The 20,877-nt window shown below is 37.1% G+C and overlaps 1 protein-coding gene across 6 annotated transcripts in view; it reads right to left on the reverse strand.

The window, feature by feature from the left end:
• Window positions 1-324: 324 nt before the first annotated feature.
• fgd (faciogenital dysplasia) overlaps window positions 325-20,877 on the reverse strand; it is a 57,886-nt gene continuing 37,333 nt past the window's right edge. For all 6 annotated transcript variants that reach the window (XM_055167975.2, XM_055167977.2, XM_055167976.2 and 3 more), the window contains 11 exons: window positions 16,957-17,015; window positions 16,439-16,585; window positions 12,223-12,315; window positions 11,845-11,924; window positions 10,593-10,623; window positions 9,132-9,239; window positions 3,372-3,428; window positions 3,194-3,295; window positions 2,235-2,363; window positions 1,768-1,867; window positions 325-1,197 (listed from right to left, as the gene is read on the reverse strand). In XM_055167975.2, the coding sequence (XP_055023950.2) occupies window positions 1,805-1,867; window positions 2,235-2,363; window positions 3,194-3,295; window positions 3,372-3,428; window positions 9,132-9,239; window positions 10,593-10,623; window positions 11,845-11,924; window positions 12,223-12,315; window positions 16,439-16,585; window positions 16,957-17,015 (869 nt within the window). In that variant the 3' untranslated portion in view covers window positions 325-1,197; window positions 1,768-1,804. The remainder of the gene's footprint in view (window positions 1,198-1,767; window positions 1,868-2,234; window positions 2,364-3,193; window positions 3,296-3,371; window positions 3,429-9,131; window positions 9,240-10,592; window positions 10,624-11,844; window positions 11,925-12,222; window positions 12,316-16,438; window positions 16,586-16,956; window positions 17,016-20,877) is intronic.

The following is a 20,877-nucleotide window of genomic DNA, read 5'->3' on the forward strand; positions in this document are numbered from 1 at the left end:
CTTAAAAAATACAGCTAAGTAGCACCATAAAACTAAATAATAACATGATAACATAATAATAAACATGTTTTGACAAAAATGTTAAAAAATGGATTTATCTCGTTTTGCAACGAAACTCTTCATTAATACACTCCAAATAGCTCTCTTTGTGAAACAGAAAGGTGTTTTTTATGTTTAAGGTTATGTTTTTTAGCCAATTTAGCCAAAAAATTCTAACACCTTTATTTTTAAGAGCTAGATATTTAATCAATTTAAATGTAACATTGTGGCAGCCATTACCCACAATAGCACAGCATCATTCACCGTAAAGAACAAGTCATGATGTGATGACCAAACAATCTTTTATTCACTGATATGCTATAGGACACATCAAATGCTTTTAATAATACTGTATCTGTTTTAAGGGTTAAAACAAGATTTAAATGGTAGCATCTGTCTGTTTGCCCGTATTCCACACACTCAGATCTCAGATTTACCTGCACTTTGCAGACGTACAGTACTTCTGTTGAAATCACAACACCGGGACAGTTTATAATAAAGTAAATGAGCTAACAGAGATGAAGCTTAACAAAATGCAAGTTTTTCGCAGGCTCTTACATTCAACCCTTCATTTTAATCATCATAAAACAGAAAGCACATTTCTCCTGAGCATTATCCATGCAAAAAAAATAAAATAAATGGATGGACATATTGAAAGTGACCATTGATCAGCAAAAGAACAGCGAGATAATGCTTTCAGTAACAAACTCTTAACACATAGAAAAGGGAAACATTAAACAATCATCATATTTCATAAACATTCAGTATATCTTCATTCAGTATATTTCAAATTGTTCTTACATATAACAGTTCATTGAGAAAACAGGCACTCTGTGCTCATGTGAAAGCACTGACAATTATAGAAAATATGTCTTAAAATGTATTTTTAAATTAAAAGAACAAAAGTGCTTAGAATAAATTCATTTCAAGTAAGATATGATCTTTATAAAAAAAAGGGGTGGGGTCAGAGGCAGAGAAAGTTTTCTTTAGTCTCGATATGTCATTCATGCTCCTTACTTTATCATGACAGAAGCTGTTATATTCACACATAGCTGTTAATTCAATCTCTTTTGTCTCATGAGTCATAAATCAGCCTGAACCAGTGATTGGCCTCTACTTCTCCTGATGATGTCACTGATGTGATGTCATAGACAGTAGCTAGAAATAAAAATCATATTTACAGTTACAATCACTATAATCATACGGTAATTCATTGTTCAAGTTCTAAATATCTCAAAACACAGCAAAAAGTGTAAATCTCACAAACTGTCAAGAAATCAAAATGAGAATTGTATTTGGCTTGAAGAAATTGAAACAAAAAGAAAACATTTTGCATTGTGACATTATTCTCCCTTGTATTATCAATGTACTGTAATGCCTTATCTCGCATAAAGAAGAGATAAAATGAAATGTGTGAATATACTGTAATGGGCTTATCAACTTATTATGGAAAAATTAAATTTACTTATAAGGGCAATCATATGAAACTGTTAAACCAAAGACAGACAACCAGAACTCGGGAAAAGATCTATCCCATGTGTAGAGGATTTATCTGAGGTCAGGACAGAGTAATGTAAATCCATCTGACCCTAATCTCACAGGTTTCACAAACAAACACACACGCACACACACACGCGCGCACACACACACACACACACACACACACACACACACACACACACACGCACACACACACACACACACACACACACACACACACACACACACCTGTGTGCTGGTATAAACAACAACCAGAAGTTCTGCTTCAACGATGGCTGCCCTGTTCCTGGTCCAACTCTTCACAGGACGGAGCAAGTGACAGCTGCTTCTGAAACACAAACACACACACACCTCTGTTTAACATTGAAATGTAGATATTTTAATGTTCTAATGACATATATATAAAATATTATCATTCTGGTGTGAATGAGGTGCCCAATTGTTGTTCTCATAAATACAAAGAAACAAACATTTGTGTGTGCACACTTGATCCGCCCTAAGTATTTCAATATTAGAATGAGAAGGTGTTATACTTTATTACACTGGATAAAAATAGTCCAGTACATTACAGTACTTAAAAAAAGTTAGTGTTATTACTAAAACTATTATGTGTAAATTATTTGGATGCAAGCACATTGACAACACTGTCTTGTAAACCCTATTAAAGTATTGATTAAGCACTGTATGAATGTTACCTCAATTTTTTTCTTTGGCTCAGTGCTCCCCCCTGCTGTGCCTTCTGCTCCATGCATGGTTTCAAAACACTGTTTACACATGCGAGTGTTTTTGCTCTCTGACAGCTTTGAACACTTTCCACAGATGGCCTAGAGACAACATATTAGATACCAGTATGCACATCAAACCATCATACATGGAAAACAATTAGCCGATGCCTGACCATCCGACGAAACCCGTTTAATCTCCTCATCCGTTTATACACACGCACGGACGCACGCACACACACACACACACACACACACACACACACACACACACACACACACACACACACACACACACACACACACACACAGGTTTGCATGTTTTGTGGGGACATTCCATAGACGTAATGCATTTTATACTGTAAAAACTGTATATTCTATTCCCCTAACCTACCCCATTCCCTAACCCCAACCATCACAGAAACCCTTCTACTACTTCACATTTTCAAGAAACATAATTCCGTTTGATTTATAAGCTTGTTTCCTCATGGGGACATCAAAATGTCCCCACAAGGTCACAGGAACACTGGTATTCCTATCTTTGTGGGGACAATTGGTCCCCACAACGTGATAATTATCACACACACAACCCCGGGGAGTCAGTCAACATTGGCTTAACTTAGCACCCTCTTCTATACGTTACATTATTAATATACGCTTGCTTGTAAAGTTTATTCATAGTCGCTGTATCTTGCTACTTATGTTGTCTGTCTTTTCTGTATTTTCCCCTGCTTCTATTAATGTAAAGCTGCTTTGATATAATTACCTATTGTGAAAGGCGCTATATAAATAAAATTGAATTGAATAGAACAAATGCAAATAAGTTCATACTTTTAGTAAGGAAATGTTGTAGACATTTGAGTAAAATTTTAAGTAAATGTTACAATGAGCATATGTTTGAATAGACACAAACATGTATAAAAGACACGTACAGCATTGCAGCTCTTGCAGTGGTGTTTGCGTTTGGTGAAGTGGAAAGTTTCATTGCAGCCTTTGCACGTTTCTCTTTCCTTCTCTCTTTTCTTTGAACTCTTCTACAGAAAACACAGACAGGTTAACACAGTGGCATAGCGACAATAAGACCTGTGATATGTCAAGTGTGTGTCTCACCCTCTCATGCTGTGCTCCGTCTGTCTCACATGTGTTTGTGTTGTTGCTGAATGAACCCTATGTTTGAAACAGAAAATGAAACGTAAGTTTGATGCATAACAACCTGACACAAACAAACTTCAATTTATCTTTAAAAAGCTTTATCTGCAGGATGTGTAATAAATGATTTCAGTATGTCTGTGTAAAGAAAGCGCTTTGTAGTTCATGTGTGTGACACTGTGTCAGCAAGCTTGTGTGGTGACACACAGGACCGCTTTTGTGACCATGGATATATTTAGACATCTAAAGTCTAGACTCTATGTGTGTGGCTGGACTTGTAAGGGTAGAAAATATCCTCACAAATTTGAGTTTTACATTTTATAAAAAACACTTTGTGAGTGTTTTACTAGTGTTACTAGCGCTTGTGTTGTTGCAAGGTCTAAATAGCAAAATAGCCTAAGTATCTGTGATATGCTGTAGCAATTTGAACTACTTTTAAAACTTGACACAGTGTGAAATGCTGAAAAAACTTTGTGAAGATGTCTGTCTGCTGCATATGTACAAAAATAGACTGTATCCTGGTTGAACAGCTCTTTACACTGGAGTTTAATACAGTAAAATTTGGGGTTTGTTCAAATTTCTAATTATTAAAGCGGACGTTTTCGTGATCCCATTTCTCAAACTTTGGTTAGTGTGTAAGGTTGCTGTTAGATCCTAAATAATGCCTGCAAAATTATAAAGCTCAAAGTTCAATGCCAAGTGATACATTTTCTTCAGAGGGGACATTTCAAAAGACTTTTTTAAGATGTCAAAGGAAATCTTTGGTGTCCCCAGAGTACGTATATAAAGTTTTAGCTTAAAATACCATATAAATAATTTATTATATGTTAAAATTGCCACTTTGTAGATGTAAGCAAAAATGTTTTTGTAAATGCAAATGAGCTGATCTCTGCACTAAATGGCAGTGGCGTGGTTAGATACTGCAGATTAAGCGGAGGTATTATCCCCTTTTGACATCACAAGTGGAGGAAAATTTCAATGACATATTTTTTACATGCTTGCAGAGAATGGTTTGCCAAAACTAAGGGTGTATTCACACCTGTCTTGTTTGGTTGAATTGAATCAAACTCAAGTTCGTTTCCCCCCTTGGTGTGCACCTTTTGGGAAGGTGTGAATACAGCAATCGAACTCGGGTGCGGACCAAACAACCGTACCGAGACCCAGCAGAAGAGGTGGTCTTTTGCGATCCTGCATTATTTGTTATTTCATGCCAAAATAATAGCAAAAGCAATTTCCTTAGCACATACAGTATCTTCTTTAATCATCAATGTTTAATTGTAAGCTAGTATAATGCATTATTTTCATGAGGATATATATACGTGTAAGGTCAGTGTAAAACATGTGTGCCGCACCTGCTTTCTCACATAAATGCCAAAAACCGGGGTAAAGCAATGTCATAATGCATTTCAATTTATTGTTTTGTAGTCCTTCTATTAAGTTGTTGGGAACTTGGGACACAAAACAAAGGCATCTGTCCACTATCATCTCATCTCAGCAGGGGCATCGATTTGGGTAGGGACGCTAGGGACATGTCCCTACCAATATTCAGGGAACACTGAATTGTCCTTTGCAATAATTTCAACCGAACAATTGATCTTTATTTATATAACAACTGAGGTCTATATGTTTCTTGTGTTTTTTACTTATTACTTATTTCATTTATTCAGGAATTATTTAAATGAGATTAAAACTCTTTTAGAATCGCGTTCTGTAAAAATAGCGCTATTTGTGGTACACCAACAGTTAACATAGTCCCGCCTCCGTAATTCACATTGCTAATAGGATTGGCTTTCCTTTCTTGAGTCCCGCCTCTCTAACCTATGTCACTTTATGATTGGTTTTGTCTTTATTAGCTTAAAGTGTTATTTAGGCTGCATTGTAGTCTGAACAAGGCACAATGGCCCTCATTTATCAAAAGTCCGTACACCAAATTTCCAGCATACACCTGGCGTACACCCAAAACCACGGTACTTTGAGATTTATCAATATAGACGTTGGCGTACGGCAGACTCAAATCCTTCGCCAGCTCAGGATGTGGTGTACGCACATTTTAAGTTAGTGCGAAAATGCGCAGAAACACAATTCCTAACACAACAAAACTCACTGACAAACTAAAATGTGTGATATATTATGACCCACTGTAAAAAAAAACATAGTAAGGAAAATGCAACATGGACTTCAATGTTTAATTTGTGAGACTTTACCAAAGCATTTGATTTGTAGGCATATGTATTCCTTCAGTTGCGAGCCTGTGGGCTTTACCTGACGTTTTACAGAGCATGTAAGCGGAGCTTAGCGGGAGAGGAGCGTTGAGCGGTGCGGTAATATTACCATCAGAGCGCCTTTCCGAAAATTCCACTCTGCTCGCTCATTACGATCAGCACTGCTCGCTCAACCCTGAACACACTTTGATAATTTGCTAGTTCGAGAATCTGTGAAAACGTCTAGCAATAAGTTATGGAATTCAAGCCTTATACATAAATGTAAAGTAAAAATCAAAGTTAAGATTAAGCAGGGAGAAGAAATTGAAAAGGAGTGCGGAGAGACTGTAAGAGTTAGCAAATATTCGATGATAAATAAAGACATTAAGGTAAGATGCTTGTGTTGAATTGAGCCGAGAATCCGATCATGATGACATGCGGAAAAAATCATGGCCATGAATTATCTTTTATGCTACATTATGGACACAAATTAACAATTCTTTTTCTTATTTAGTCTAAAGTATGGCAATAAATTTAGAATTTGTTCCCAATATTCAACAGTTTGTTTCTTGGAATTAATTATTATAATATTTCGTAATTACAATTATTATTACTTCAAAATATGAATTAGCCTAGTAAAACATGTGGATGTCATGGAAACAAATTGTTAATTTAAATTATATCCGGAGCTCCGTATCAAACTGGATCTAAGATATAGCTAACAAACAACTGTATGTAAATACAGAACAACACACCACAGAAGCTACTACAGCATTTAAAAATATTATTTTAAAAAAACTTAACCGAACCATTAAGCAGACATAGAATTTAGATGTAGGCAACAGTAAATAATAATAATAATAATTCTAAATATCAATAAGCGCCATTAATAATAAAAAATAATAATATGAATAATAAGAATATAACAAATTGTCATGCAATTATTAATGTGTCTTTAATCCCACTCTTTAAACTCCCAAATAAAACAATTTTGTTTCTTTCTACTTCCCCGGCTTCTCTTCTTTGCCGTCTTCCGTGTGTCCATGGCGTAAAATGAGGGCATGGGGGAGGCGGAGACTTGAATTTATATGGGCGTGTTATTCTAATGACGATCGTTTTCAGCCGCAGCATTTATGAAGGGCAGGTATTGCTTACACCTGAATTTCAGAGGTACGCACAGTTTCATAAATCAGGCGGTGAGAGGAGTGTTAGCATGATCTTACGCCAACATATACGCCTGTTTCTACGCAAGAATGATAAATGAGGGCCAATGTGCATAATTATGCAGGCACGCTACTGGTAAGTGAGTAAAGAAAAAAGCAAGTGTTTTTCATGGCAATTCCATATTAACCCGAAGAGTTGCAAACTTGTATAGAGCACACTGAGCTGTAGTTTAAACAGACCGCTCAAAATAAAAGAACGCACAAACAATAAAATAATTGCTAACTACAGTAGTAAGTATAACAATGCAAAGTCAGCAACCACAAAGCTCCAAAAGGATATGCTTTAATGACCTGATGAAGAGCCTGCATGCTCGAAACGTTACCTACATTTCTTATTTACTTACTGAGCACCCAACTTTGAGAAACCCAAGATTGATGTGCATGTTTTTGCCTGCTTTTTAACTACAGTAGTTAGCAATTTTTTTGTTTGCGTTTTTGCGATGCTATTGAATAAGTATAATGTGTTATATTTTTTCTGCTGAAGCAGATTGGGAAATCTAATGGTTCAGTATTTTACTTGCAGTCAGAATTGTCATGACTTCTGGGTGATCGATGGTTGTGTGTGGGGTATATGTTTGTTTATTTACCTGTGGTGACGGTTCCTCATGTGTTCACTAGCCCCGCCCGCTCATTTCGGTAATTGTTCACCGGTGGTGTCTTGTTTACATTTCCTTTTATATTGCACGCCGTCCTGTCTCTTGTTGCGCGCTCATTGTTTAGGTCACAGTCTTGCTGCCTTGGCTTGTCTTGTCGGAAGTCTCTGTGCTTTCTCTCTAGTTACCCCAGGTCTGGGTTTCGGCATCCAGAGGCTCATCTTTGCCCGGGATTTACTCGTCTGTGCATGCGCCGGAAGTGATCTCCTGGATGAGTTCGCGCAAGCATACGTAATTGTTTTCTTTTACGTCGGTTTACATCCTGGATAAGCGCAAATTAGTACAATGTCTATTAGCTGTCTTACCTACAATCTCTGTTCTGTGTAAACAATAAGTGACGTACATGCGCGAGCGATCACTTCCGGCGCATGCGCAGACCAAGCACAGACGTAGTTGTGTACAAGAGGCAATAACAATATAAATAGTGTTCGTTTTCTCACACAAACCGCTCGTTTCGTGTCTTAGGCTATCAATGTGTACTTACGATGGACAGTTATTTAATTTGGACTTCACTGTGCATGCTCTTTGAGGTAACGTTTAGTAAGTGACCATAGACCTGCATTATATGACTGACAGACAACAACGGTTTGACCTAACAACATCAAAAGTGAAACTACCGCGGAAACCAAGACACCTACATCTTGGATGCCCTTGAGGTAAGCTAAAACATATCAGAATTTAATTTTAAAGTGAACTATTGCTTTAAGTATATAGCTGAAAATAAAAGTAAAGTTTGACGCGTTGCCATGTAAACAGTGTTCAAGATATCAAAAATCCATTTGCTTTTTATCACCTCCCATGTCTTAACATCATGCTGACCACCTTTGGTGTCAATCGCATAAATTCCCTAGGAGTATTTAAAAGTTCACCGCATGGAATTTTAAGGCTTAAATATGCCTGAAAATGAATGAAAAAGTTTGACGCATTGCCATGGAATAGCGTTTGAGATATCAAAAATCGCTTTGCAATTTAGCATCTACCAATGTCTTGGAAACATGTTGACCACTTTTGGTGTCAATCGCATGAATTCCCTTGGAGGAGTATTTAAAAGTTCACCGCATGCAGCTCTCAAAAAATCCACCTTTGTGACTGAGACACTTCCTGGCGCCTGTTGGTGGCGCTATGCCCGGGACTCACAATAGGAACATCGATGCAATAGGAATCCTTGGCCGAACATACACCCCGTGTGTCTTTACAATAAGACATTTTTGCCTTAGATATAAGACGCTTCCTGTTTCTCTGATTTCACCATAAATTTGTATGCTTATAGGTTGAAGTGTGAAAGTTGTTCAGGCTTATGAGAGATATGCGTACAAACTTTCATACATGTTTGAACAATCTATGCCCAAATATTTGTTTTTGGATTACAGTGGGCGCTACCGAGCCCCCCTGCCATGCCCTTGTTCTAGCCTTTGCCCACGCCTGGTGGCACATATCTCTCTGTGCCAAATCTCAAGGGTTTTCGAGCATGTTAAGGGATCCAAAAAAGCCAAAGTGTTGAAAAAAATTCTAAGGAAAACAATTGGGCTTCGCAACTTCCGGTGCAGGCTATTGTGGCCTGCTCCTCGGTGCTCTGGCCCTAATGATTTTAAAAGTAATGGTAGTTTGTCAAAGCTGTAAATGTATTGAGTGTTGACTGAAGACCTGTGTTTCAGTTGATGGTGAGGATTCTTCATCACGGCAGAATGAATTATTGAAAGCTTTAAAAGTCTCGCTGTTCTGCTTGTGCTTCTCAATTGTAGCCGAGATCACCTAGTGAGACAGACAGAAACTTTATTTCTGATGTTACAATCTGTAATGAAGGATCTTAAAGTAAAAGTTCATCAAAATTTTCATCAAAAGTTCTCTCATTATTTGCTCACCCTCATTTCATCACAGAAGTACAACCGTGAAAAAAATTAAAGATCATTTCAATGGTTCTTTTCAGTTTTTCTAGATTTACTATTTTTAGGTATGTGTTTAAGTAAAATTATTATTTTTCATTCTGTCAACTACCGACAACATTTCTGTTTTTACTTGCATTTATTTACTGAAATGAGGAGAACATGGTCACAACTTTTATGGGTCTTGTCATGCTCTCAGTCTTTTACATTTGCGACCGGATTACTTTTGTGGTGTAAACGCGTATGTGGTTGAATGAATGTGTTTGAGCAGCCACACGAGACTGCCTACTTTCCATCTATTCATCTAATCTGAGGTACTGAGCACAATGTTTTACATAGTTTCTGACTTCTGGCATGAACACACAGTATACAGCACTATCTTAAACCTTTGTTTATACTCGCGCTTTGGTCCGCAGCACGAGACTCCGTTGTTCGCGTGCATGTCTCAACAAGTGGATGAGGTGTTTATAGTTGACACGCTGGCTGTTGCACTATTCTTTGAAACAACAAGGGGCGACGTGGGCAATTGAGTCAAAAACAACCAGAAAGAAGAGGATAGAAGTCATCGTTCGCTGGAACAACCCTGGTGCTTGTAACATCAGAGCTTGATATATAAATATGAATAAAATGTCAATCTCTTAAATATGTCTTTATTAAACATTATCATTTTATTATTTTTACTAAACAAACAGTACAGACATCTTACTTTATTCCTCATCCAGTGGTACATTTACTACAAATATAAGCCAATAATTCTTAATCATATGAAAATAATTTTTGTTTTAAATAGTAAGGTTTCCATACTTTACTTTAAGAGTGTCAGATAATTAATGTATGAATCACCTTGAGGTTGGTCATATTCGGATACAGAGCCACGTGCGCAGTTACAAAAATTGCCTTGCACACCTCCAAGCGAAATGGGGTCTCGGGCACCCAGCACACACGACCGGCCATTCTACGTTGACGTTATTAAAGCTTTGTTCCTATTATTGTATCTTATTTCCTACTATGGAAGTAATTATGGTCCACTAATGGTTTGATTACAAACATTCCTCAAAATATCTTCCTTAGTGGTCATCAGAACAAAGAAATTGGTACAGGCTTGTAAAAACATGAGAGTGAGTAAATTATGACAGATTTTTCATTTTTGGGTGAACTATCCCTTTAAGTGTCTGGGACATTCTGGGGTCCACTTTGTATTTGTGTAAAACTAAAAACTCACTTTTATCCAGCCCTCTTTCTCCTCGGCTGTCCTGAAAGAAAAACACACATTCAGTGTGTGACTCCATAACAACTATTCATGCTTTGTCATAGCTCAGTTAGCATGGTGCTAGCAACGCTATAGGTCACAGGTTTGAATTCCAGGGGGCGTATTACAGAAACTTTCTATCTTAGGTCTTAAGATATGATGTGTTAATTTAAGATTTTTCACAAATTCATATTACAGAAGCAAATCTTAAATTGATTTAGGATTCTCATGTTATCTCATTAAATCTTATCTCATCTCTAGTTAGGAAATCCCAAATCGCTTAATCATGTTCGGCTATCAACTGTCATGTCTGTTACCAAGCAACCAGCAATGCGTGAGCTGCTGCTACAGTAAACAAAAGAATTGTCCTTTTAATTTCAATGGGCCAGAAAAATAGATTTTATTAAATTCATAGTAATCATAGTCTGTGTTTTTTGTATTAGTGTTTTAGCACATCATCTATCAGTTACCATTCAGTTTAAACATTTAGCAAATGTGACTTACAAAAATAAAAATAAAAAGTGCTAGGATACTACTGTACATTTCAACATTTGATAGAGACATGACAAGAAATAGATGCTGAGTCAAGTGTGTACTGTATTCATTATGATTCCATCAAGTGTTCACGGATAAGATAACTGTTTTTTAATAATGAGGGATGAAAGAGATTGAAAGATCGCTCCACTAGTGAGAAACATTGTGATTATGTGAATGTGTGAAGGTAAAAAACATTCAAAGAGTAATCCAAAAACATTGATGTTTTTCATCCTCCACTTGGTTAAAAATGTAATGTCATTCTCCCGCAGCTCTATCATAATGTGATTGTTTCAGCTGGCTCTCATTAAAGTTTTAAGTTAGGACACCTGTTAGGTTACCCTAAAGTTAAGACCGTTTTTAGGATGTCTTGTCAAGTTAAGATGCTTCTGTAATACCACTTTCCTATCTGCAGTTAAGATAAGATAATGCATTTAGGAACATCATTCTGTAATAGCTTTTGTCTTAAATGAGGTCCTAACTGAAATTACCATGGTTACCAAACAGTTAAGATAATATTTTAAAGTTAGGACTTTTCTGTAATACGCCCCCAGGAAGCACATGTACTGATGTTTTTTATGCACAAATATAATAATTATTTATTTTTAACATAAATGCATATGGTTTTACTGGACAAAGTTAACTCTCTGCAGTATTTTTACGATTCATTTACAGATTTTAAAATACACACCTGGCCTGTAGTTCCAGAGAACGCTGTTTACCAATGATGGTGAAAGTGTGAGGAATGTTCTGCTTGGCATTTTCCTGAACCTTAAAACAATTAACGAAATGAAACACATTACTACAATGCACACACACGCACGCACGCACGCACACACACACACACACACACACACACACACACACACACACATTCTGGTTTTCATGTTTTGTGGGGACATTCCATAGATTTCAAAAAACATCATTTTGTTTGATTTATACGTTTTTTCCTCATGGGGACATCAAATAAGACATTTGGTCCCCACAACGTGATAATTACCAGGTACACACACACACACACACACACACACACAAACAAACACACATATATATATAGTTGAAGATCTACCTCCATCCCTGCGATGTCAATACGCTCTCTGACACTAAACTTCTGTCCCATGAGCCTCAGCTTGGGCACACAATACAGCACCATATTGTTGATCTGTAAAACACACACACACACACACACACATATAATTAATAATATTATCTTCAGTCAAAATTTGGTAAATTAAATTACAGTGATTAAGATATTACAGTTTTTTTACAGACGCTAGGACACATTTCTCAATACCCAGGTCACTCTTCACACAGTGAGCACAACAAAAATCTATGTGGGCTAAACTGAGGATTAATTATCATTGCTTTGGCACAAAAGCAATACATCTCTCATTTCATTTCATGAATTATTTTCTTACTCAGACACAACAACTGCCAAAACTCTTTACACATACAGGCAAATTTGCACATGCTTACATACTATTTTCAAAAAAATTTACAGTTTTTTCCAATTGCTAACACACAATTTTGCAAACTAGTCTGGTTTTATCAAAAACCTTAACAGAATTTACAAAACCACACACCCAAATAGCAAAATACCACATATATCCTGTAAAATGAAGCACTCCAACCTAAACTACATATAATATTATCAAAATCAAACTTTGACACAAATTGGAACACACTTCATTCATATTACCAGATTTTTGTCTAACCAACTACACACAGTTGGGCATAATGAAAAGTGCACTTTTCTTTAGTATGCTTTGCCATAATACTAACATACTGTATGTATTAGATTGTTCACATGCACAAAAATATTTGCAGATACACACACATGCTGTTGAATTTTTTTTATTTTTCACCAAACAAGTCACAACGCCTCGTCCACATCACAGGCAATATATTCCCTTGCCAGACATCGATGGAAGAAGTGCCTTGAGCACCTTATCCATCCCTAAATTGCACCAACATCAATCTCAAAACATGCCTCATCCATAGCCAGCAAAAGAGGCAAGCGCACAAAGGGCTGCTGGTCAAATAACTTCCATATAACTCTTCTATGGGGTTCAAAAATGGCAAGTATGGGGGGAGGTATTGCACGATAAATGTTTGGTAGTCAGCAAACCAGTTTTGGACTGGGGCTGCACAAAGAAAGCTCACGTTGTGCCATACTACAACATACCGGTTTCTTTGGTCTGCATCATTCCTACACTCTGATGGTATGAAAATGTTGTCTTTCTAGAAATGTGAGAATATGGGTGTTGTATGGTCCAAGGTTGGCATGACGGTGGAGGACACCATTCATATTGGAAATGGCAGCACACATTGTGATGTCTATAATGATCTATAATGGCTCTGTGGCCAATGACGTTCCTGTGGTCTTTTCTAGTGCTTACATCCTGATTGAAGTGTTAACAATTAACCATTCAGGTGTTTGGGCAGGTGGCACATATATTGGCCATTTAGCTCGTGTAGTGTCATTTTGAATGATAGTGTTTTGAAAAGGCAAACATGTGACTTTATGTCAGATTGTTATGTCTTGTGGAGAGAACCGTGTTCAGTGCATTTAAAAAGTGCCAATGTGCCATTGTGAATTGCAAAATATGTGTAAAGCAGAAAATGTGTTTAGACTTTTGGAGACTTGAGAAGAGGTGTTTCTCTCTGTGTGTCAGTTTAAATAGTTGTGCTGTTCATGTCATTTTAGTGTGTTAGCAATTGGAAAAAACTGTAAACTTATGTTCAAAACAATAACATAATACAAAACCGAATAAGCAATTTGCTACATTTCTACAGTAATATTTTAATGAAATATATTTTAAATCTTAAAATGAAATGCTATAACACAATTGGACAATTGGACCAGCCTCAGCTGTCCACAGCCAAGTAGATTAGCATTACTATTGTATCTATCCGTATCAGTGGATGGTGTGTATACAAATGCTTGTATTTTGGAATTACGCAATGCAAAAAAGTGAAAAGAAATAAACAACATAAAATATTGAAGAATTCTGCATCATGTCTGATTCATTCCAGTAACATATATTGCAGTGAATTATAAACAGAGATGTGTCCTTGTTTTACACAAGAAAACATTGTATAATGCTACATGTTGTTAGAGTTTTTTAGGTCTTTGTTTTGTGGGTGACAAACTGTGTTTGTCGGCTGTTAAACTTTGCTAGTGTTCTGGAAGAATTAGTTGATCTGAAACCTGAATAAAGTGTTTTGGTAGTTGTAGTGCATTTTGAATGTAAAATGAACTGCTTTGACAAGCTGAAAGTTAGTTAGGAGCAGTGGTGTAGTCTACGTCAGTGGTTTTCAAACTGGGGGCCGCGAGATGGTGCCAGGGGGGCCCCAGTTTTATGAAATACATTAATCTATCGTGAGTTTTGTGTAATTAAATCTAAAAAATAAGGCTACTAACCAAAAGCACTATTTTTTTTATTAAAATGTTGAGTTTTAGAACAGTTTTTTGTCACAAATTTTCTTTGGGGGGGCCGTGAAGGAATGCACCGTACACAAGGGGGGCCACAGGCTGAAAAAGTTTGGGAACCACTGGTCTACGTGATACGCAGGACTACGCCGTATACCCACTAGGAATTGTCAAGGATTTCCGTATACCCACTAAAAATAGCGTCAGGATGCGTAACAGCATGGTTTTGTGACATTTCAAACTTTTAGTCATAATTTAGATGTGAAGCACTAACCATTAGCATGCTACACTTGCTACTTTAGCGGGTTGAAATGGATATACATAGGCTATATATTTGGCGTGTTTGACTTCCTGGATCCGATCGGCGTATGAAATCAAATTAATACTATAGCGGCGCTAGAGTGACTGGGCAGCAGACTGCTGTGGCGCCACAAGAACCCACAGGCGAGTGACAACAAGGTACCGCAAGAGCGATTTCAGTTATCACATGGAGAAATCTGCTTTGAATCGCTCTCGCGGTACTTTGACATCACCAACAGGTCTGCTTAGCGCAAAATTAACTCGAACCTGCAGTGTAGCTGCTCACGCGACACTGTAAACAAACAGGAATTGTCCATGTGGAGAAGTGAACGAGTGGAGCAGTGCTTCAACATGAAATCCGAGAGTTAACAACGCACATGTGAGTAAACAACATTTAAAGCATCAGTCCAGTTTAATACTTTTTCTGGAGGTAAGGTTTCAAGTGCAATAAAATAAGCCCGTGATTATATCCTGATGGTTTTTAGTTGCCTTCAGCATGTTTGCTTGTGCTTCACAGTGTTAAACTTCCCTTCTCTGTGTTCATTTATATATCTACTTTCAAGATGTATATGATCTTAAACTTCTGTGAGGAAATTCATGTCTGCGTTGATGTTCAGTTCAGACTTGCAAATTAAAGATAATTTTCTTCACTTTGGTTTTGGTCTCTAATATAAGGCTACATGATGGTCTTGTAATAATAAAAGTAAAAGCCTATTTTCATTTTTAGACAATGCTTGTATTATATGCAAAAAATAAGCTTTTTATATCAATGACTATGCAAATTAGAGTTAATTCATGGTCATCTTAAATGTGTATTAATTAAAAACATTTACACCATTAAATTACACATGGTAATGTTATCAATAGTTGTCAGATAATAGCTATTGAAATAGTGGATATTTTTCTTCTTCAATGCATGTGTTAGCCACAGATTGAAGATTGTAAACAGTTTATTTAATTTTAATTAACAGTTGAGTAAGTTTTGGCCCCGAGTTAGATGTTGATTAACACTAAACCAGTCTAAAAATCAGTCCAGTTTCCCCAGCTGTAAACCCATTGGCTGTTAAACTCTTTTTTTTCTTATAATAAACTGACATGTTGATAACACATTCAGTTTATGTGTTTATGAGTACACTTTCAGAATGCTCTGTTACATGAAGATCCATACTGTATGCATCTGTGAGTGTGGTGGTGGGACGAGTGAGCATAAGGGTGAGAGGGAAAAATCACAGTATACTCACTACAAAAATCTAGACTACACCACTGGTTAGGAGAACTGTGTGAAGAGTTTTGCAACAGTGACCTAAGTACTGAGAAATGTGTCCTAGCGTCTGCAAAAAACTGTAGTAAGGAATGGCCTATTTTCTACGTTTTTCTACTGTATTTTGAACTAAATTCAAAATACAAAAAGTCCTAATGGTTCTGAGAATAGGTTTCATTTTATTTGTGCATATTTCCTTCTTTCTTTTTTTGAGATGAAATATGACCAGAATGTTTATGACAGTTTTGGTGAAATTTAACTTAAAATAATTTATAAAAAAAAAATTTGCACCACGTAAAGGTATCGGTCCTGAGCAGTGCCGTTCTTAGCTGACATCTTCTTTAGGAGACCTTCCTTAATAAGTTCATTAGCTGGATTAACAATGTCCTCTTCTCCACCCAACCTCTCATACACCTCCAAGAGCTTGTTCATCTTCTCCTGCACACATGCACGGACGCACACACAGACACACACACACACACACACACACACACACACACACAGACACACACACACACACAGACAGACACACACACACACACACACACACACACACACACACACGTGCACACACGTGCACACACGCACGCATGCACGCACACACAACCAGACAGTTAGTGATTATTCTATGATTGTCAACATGACAACAAAAGAAAGACAGAAAGGAAGAGAGAGAGAAGTGAAATTGATATAGTACACTTTTACCCAGCAGACATTTTTAGTCAGACAGGAAATGTCAAGAGTACATCCTTTCTGTCTGATGAAATAGACTAAGAGACATTTAAAATACAGTTAAATTGTGCTCTTACCATTTTCCTGATAGCAGCATTGGAGTGGTTTGCTGCAGTGGAGATCAATTCCAGAGCTTCTGTGAGACAAAGAAAGAGTTAAAAAAAATACATTCACATGCATAAGAGTTAATGCAGTTTCCTACTATGAGGCAGACAAATAATCGTCCACTTAAAGGGTTGATTTTATTTCACATAATATGTGCTGTTAAATGTTGTGAAACAGCCTGTGTGACAAAATTGATTGTTTTTTCAAGGGTCAAGACACAAAATAGAGTTAGATATCTATAAATGTTTCTTTTCAAACTCTAATATGCAACAGCACGCTTATTTATACATTTTAGACCCATTACACATTAAGTGCCAAATTTACTAACAGCTTGCACCAGCGCAAACCATCATTTTGGTGTTAAATATTGACATGATTTACTAAAGACGGGCAGTGGATAATTAGCGCTGAAAAGCTGTGGTGTAGTTATTGTTACCTTATTGCATATGCATGTCTAGGAGTTTAAATATTTAAATGGTTCACGCAACGTGATTTACTAATGTTTGTGCGTGTGATATTTGCGCCATTACTTACAGTTTTTTTCGATTGCTAAATGACAGTGAGCACAACTGGAGCTACATGTGCAAAACTCTAACTACAGTCTGCACTACCAAAAGTCACCTGTGCACAACTCTTAACACATGGCTCAAAACAGCTCAGTGCAGCCAAACACTAAACACAACCCTCACTGAGATAACACACACTGTCACTCAGAACACAAGGCACAAGGCTGAAATCAATTCTGTTTTGAATGTGTGGTTCACAGTCTTGACAGCAGTGTGTTAGCATTTGAACAAAGTGCTGTAAATCCACAGTGTTGTGCAGGTTGTGGTTAAAGTCATGGGATAGTGTGTAGAGGTTTGAAAACATGTGTTTAACCAATGAAAAATGAACTAGAGTTTGGTCCACATGAACTGCTGCTGTGCAGACTGTAGTTAGAGTTTAGCACATGTGACTCCAGTTGTGCCCACTGTAGTTTAGCAATCGAAAAAAACTGTTACAGTTTTTTCCAATTGTTAACACACTAAAATGACATGAACAGCACAACTATTTAAACTGACACACAGAGAGCAACACCTCTTCTCAAGTTTCCAAAAGTCTAAACACATTTCCTGCTTTACACACATTTTGCAATTCACAATGGCACTTTTTAAATGCACTGAACACGGTTCTCTGCACAAGACACAACAATCTGACATAAAGTCACATGTTTGCCTTTTCAAAACACTACCATTCAAAATGACACTACACGAGCTAAATGGCCAATATATGTGCCACTTGCCCAAACACCTGAATGGTTAATTGTTAACACTTCAATCAGGATGTAAGCACTAGAAAAGACCACAGGTACGTCATTGGCCACAGAGCCATTATAGATGTTCCTGGCTAACGTGGTGGGAACATCACAATGTGTGCTGCCATCTCCAATATGGATAGTGTCCTCCACCGTCATGCCAACCTTGATACAACACAGCCCATATTCTCACATTTCTAGAAAGACTCCACAACATTCTCATGCCATCAGAGTGTATGAATGATGCAGACCAAAGAAACCGGTATGTTGTAGTATGGCACAACGTGAGCTTTCATTGTGCAGCCCCAGTCCAAAACTGGTTTGCTGACTACCAAACATTTATCATGCAATACCTCCCCCCATACTTGCCATTTTTTAACCCCATAGAAGAGTTATATGGAAGGTATATGACCAGCAGCCCTTTGGGCACATGCCTCTTTTGCAGGCTATGGAAGATGCATGTGATGAGATTGATGTTGGTGCAATTTAGGGATGGATAAGGTGCTCAAGGCACTTCTTCCATCGATGTCTGGCAAGGGAATATATTGCCTGTGATGTGGACGAGGCGTTATGACTTGTTTGGTGAAAAAGTAAAAAAATTCAACAGCATGTGTGTGTATCTGCAAATATTTCTGTGAATGTGCACAATCTAATACATATTTTAGTATTATGGCAAAGCATACTAAAGAAAAGTGCACTTTTCATTATGCCCAACTGTGTGTAGTTGGTTAGACAAAAATCTGGTAACATGAATGAAGTGTGTTCCAATTTGTGTCAAAGTTTGATTTTGATAATGTTATATGTAGTTTAGGTTGGAGTGCTTCATTTTGCAGGATATATGTGGTATTTTGCTATTTGGGTGTGTGGTTTTGTAAATTGTGTTCAGTTTTTTGATGAAACCAGACTAGTTTGCAAAATTGTGTGTTAGCAATTGGAAAAAACTGTAATGCCAAAAAAAATTGTGCTTGAAATGGCTGCGAAGAGGCATCACAGATATCAGAGAGGGTGTGGTACAATGCAGCGGATTTTTTTAACACATTCAAGTTTATTTGGAATGCCAGATGAACATATTATTTAAAAATATTTTTTGCCAAACCATGTTATTTTTTATTTGGTGGAGGAAATAAAAAATGTCGGTGAGATATCCGGTGCTGAACTCAAGCACATCAGGCGTTACTAGATTACCGGCACCTCATCTGCTTTGCTTATTTGCAACCCTGAACTAATTTGCGCTGCTCTTATACCTTGTTCACACTGTCAGTTCAAATCCGATTTTGGTGTATATCCGATTGGAACCCAATCACATTTAAAATGTGTGAACTGCCAAAAAGCGCATGAAATCTGTTTTTTTTCCTAATCCAGGCTACATCCAGAGGTGGTTTGAAATTTGTTTCAAAACACATTTCCAGAAATCCATTTCAGTCTGACCACTTTGATTGCATTTGTGTAGCTTTTTGGTTACGCCATGCTGTCACGTCACGTAAACGCAACGAACTTTGGAACAGCCCATTTCTGATGAAATTGGATATGGACTGACATTCTGAACAAGGTCTAAGTAGATTGTGTTGGTCATTATGGAAATTAGCTGTTGCGCCTGTGTTATTTAATTTGCACCTTTTTAGTAAATAACCCACAGATATTACCATTCCCATTGGCACTTTTTTGGAATTGCGCTTTCACTCTAATTTGTCCCGTTTTGTAAATCTGGCACTATTTGTTTATATCATCTGTTATATTGATATTTTATATATTTTACATGTTTCTTTTTGTTGAGCTTTAAGACTTAAAGAGATTAAAGTTGCTTTCAGTAAAGGAAACCAGAATTAAACATAATTAACAGTACATGATTTTGGATGTGGCTCATGTTCCTTGTTTCCTTTATTAGTCTGTGATGAATAGCCCTTATACACAGTATGTTTTTGCAGTTGGTATAACCTGCATACACCTACACTGCATTTCAGGTCTGAAAAATAATAGCTCCGAATTCTTGCTAAAACTGTTAGCAGCTTTTTCCAATTTAGATGTGTTTTCCAGTGTTTTCACTGATTACACACTGTACACAAATTCTGCCGCTCTGTCTTTTGCTGCTCAGTGGGCGTAACCGCAGTAACTTTCGCCAAAGGTGACGTCACATGCATACCATCTATGCATAACAGAATAAAAACCCAGCCGTGAGACCAGAAAATGTCTGTCCACCGACGGTCCCCATCCAACCTGTCCGAGCTTAAGAGGATTTGCAAGGAAGAATGGCAGACAGTTCCCCAGTTGTGCAAAGCTTGTTGCATCATACCCAAAAAGACTTAACTAAAGTGCTTCAAAGTACTGAGTAACGGGTTTGAATACTTATGTAAATGCGAAATTTTTCTTTTAAATAAATTTACAGACATTTCTAAAATTATAGAGGCATAGTAGATTAATTAGAATTCTATTCAATTTACTTGATTGTAGTATTAGGCTGCAATGGAAACTGTGTATATTTAGTCAAGCTCCTTTGCATCAATGCAAATTTGTGAAAAGCGCTATAGAATAACGTTTAAATTGAATTTGCTCACAAAAGTACCTGGCAGGATTAAATGAGGTTAACAAAATCACATTTGCA

Source organism: Misgurnus anguillicaudatus, chromosome 5 (assembly GCF_027580225.2).
Source record: "Misgurnus anguillicaudatus chromosome 5, ASM2758022v2, whole genome shotgun sequence".
Classification (NCBI taxonomy): Eukaryota; Metazoa; Chordata; class Actinopteri; order Cypriniformes; family Cobitidae; genus Misgurnus; species Misgurnus anguillicaudatus.